Source organism: Rhinolophus hipposideros (assembly GCF_964194185.1).
Source record: "Rhinolophus hipposideros genome assembly, chromosome: 21".
In the NCBI taxonomy this organism is placed as follows: Eukaryota; Metazoa; Chordata; class Mammalia; order Chiroptera; family Rhinolophidae; genus Rhinolophus; species Rhinolophus hipposideros.
Window position 1 is genome coordinate 24,298,968 of NC_138067.1, and position 1,791 is coordinate 24,300,758.

Below are 1,791 nucleotides of genomic sequence, written 5' to 3' on the forward strand. Positions count from 1 at the left end.
TGACACATGCTCCAGACAGAGTCTCTCCAATAAGTTGTTTCTTACCTTCTTGTCCAAAACCGTCTGAAACTCTGCCTGCTTTTTGCTGAGAGGCCAGGCTGGAGCTTTACCCAGCCAGCCTTTAATGGATTAGCCGGCAAAGCCTGTTCCCGACCCACCCACCCAGACACCTGCTCCTAGTTTGTTTCCAAGGGGGAGAATGAGCAGTCTGAGGGCAATAGTCCTTGATGGGAAGAAGGGCAATCAGAGCACCTGTAGAGAATGATCTGATCAGTCAGCTCAGGCGCTGACTAAAGATGAAGTCCTTATAGGTGGTGGCTGGAACACAGGTGATGTGCAGCCATTTGGCCCTAACGGAACAATGGGAGGTTGATTGAGAAACTGCAGCCAACCTTGCTGGTTGGACAAAAGGTGAATATCTCAAGAGCTAATTCCTGGTTTTCTTCTGTTCCCTCACTCACCCACTCCCTGATGCAGCCCTTCTCCATGACTCGGCCATTCCCTCCTCCCCCGTGTGATCCCGTGTCCCGTAACAGGAGAAAGAGATAACCCTGCAAGGCTAAAAATTAGGGAATCTGGTTGGACATCAAGGTCTTGCTAGACACCTTGGATCAGAGATCAGCCGTTCTCCTGTAGCTGGTAGTAGGAACAATGGAAACAAGGGTTTTCCTTCTGGGTGCCATCAAGAAGTTAATAAATTACAGAAATGAAGAGTGTTCTGGAGGTTTTCAGCTGGGGAACCTCAGAAGTGGTAAAGACCCCAGATACCCCAAGCTATCTGCTTTTCTCTCTGTAACAGTGGTCTTTGGGAATCTGGGACAGAAGGGATCAGGGAGAGAAGACTAGGAAAAGAGAGTGAGGGGGAAGATGGGGGAAGGAAAGGGCCTCATATTCTTTCATCCCCCAGCAAGAATTAGTTCCTGCCTGCTTTCCCAGAAGAGGAAGGAAATGAGGAAGGTGCCTTTTGATATCAACTTGGTCAATGTCCACTTCCTTTCTAATTTCTCACTGCAGTAGGATTTTTTTTCCCAAGCCATCTGTGAACAAGGGAAAGTATTGTTTTCTCATTTATGTGACTTGAAGCTTGAGGCATTGATTCTTTTGATAAGTTCAAAATCTTTGCCACATCCTCCCCCCCCCAACAGGAACCATATCCAAGACGCGCACACACCTGCCCCGTGGAGGGGTGGGGGTGGGGGGAAACAAGGGGGTGAACTTTTCTACCTGTTCTCTCTTTAGGGTGTAAGGAGACCAAGTGCCTAGACAGACCCCTTCTGGGGGTGAGGGGCAAAATACGAACCGTCGTTTAATCCGCTGCCGCCGCTGCTGCTGTCACTGGCTAAGGCTGCGGCGACCGACGCACAGCAGAGGCAGCACAGCTGCAGCGCCTGCAAGAGAAAAGGTGACATCGCGCGTGAGGGACGCGGTGGGGCTTGCGCCCGGTGCCCCCTGCCACCCGCGCTAGGCGCGCCCCTCGGCGGGCACCTGCCTTGGCCACGCGCCCCAGTCCCGCCGGAGCCCGCGGTGGGCCCGAGCCCGCGGCGGGGAGGGCGCACGCGAGCAGGAGGGCGCACTCCATGGTCAGGTGCGGGCGCGGCGGCTGCGGGCGGCGCGCATTCTCCCCGGCGCCCCGGAGCGCGGCGCTCCAGGTGCGGCGCCAGGTGGGAGCCGCCACGGCCGCCGCTCACATCGCGGGCCGGGCGCGCTGGGGCCTCCCCGCCTCCGGCCGCCCGCGCGCCCTCCCTCCTGCCGGCGCCGGCTGCGGAGCTGCCGCCTGCGGCTTCCCGCGGG

General features: G+C 57.1%; 1 protein-coding gene across 1 annotated transcript in view; it reads right to left on the bottom strand.

Annotated features, from left to right (window-relative positions):
* ADAMTS18 (ADAM metallopeptidase with thrombospondin type 1 motif 18) overlaps nucleotides 1–1,409 on the bottom strand; it is a gene marked incomplete at its 5' end in the record, with an annotated part of 123,628 nt that extends 122,219 nt beyond the window's left edge. Inside the window, one exon of the mRNA XM_081032016.1 lies at nucleotides 1,301–1,409. Coding sequence (XP_080888142.1) covers nucleotides 1,301–1,409 — 109 coding nt within the window. The remainder of the gene's footprint in view (nucleotides 1–1,300) is intronic.
* Nucleotides 1,410–1,791: the final 382 nt, after the last annotated feature.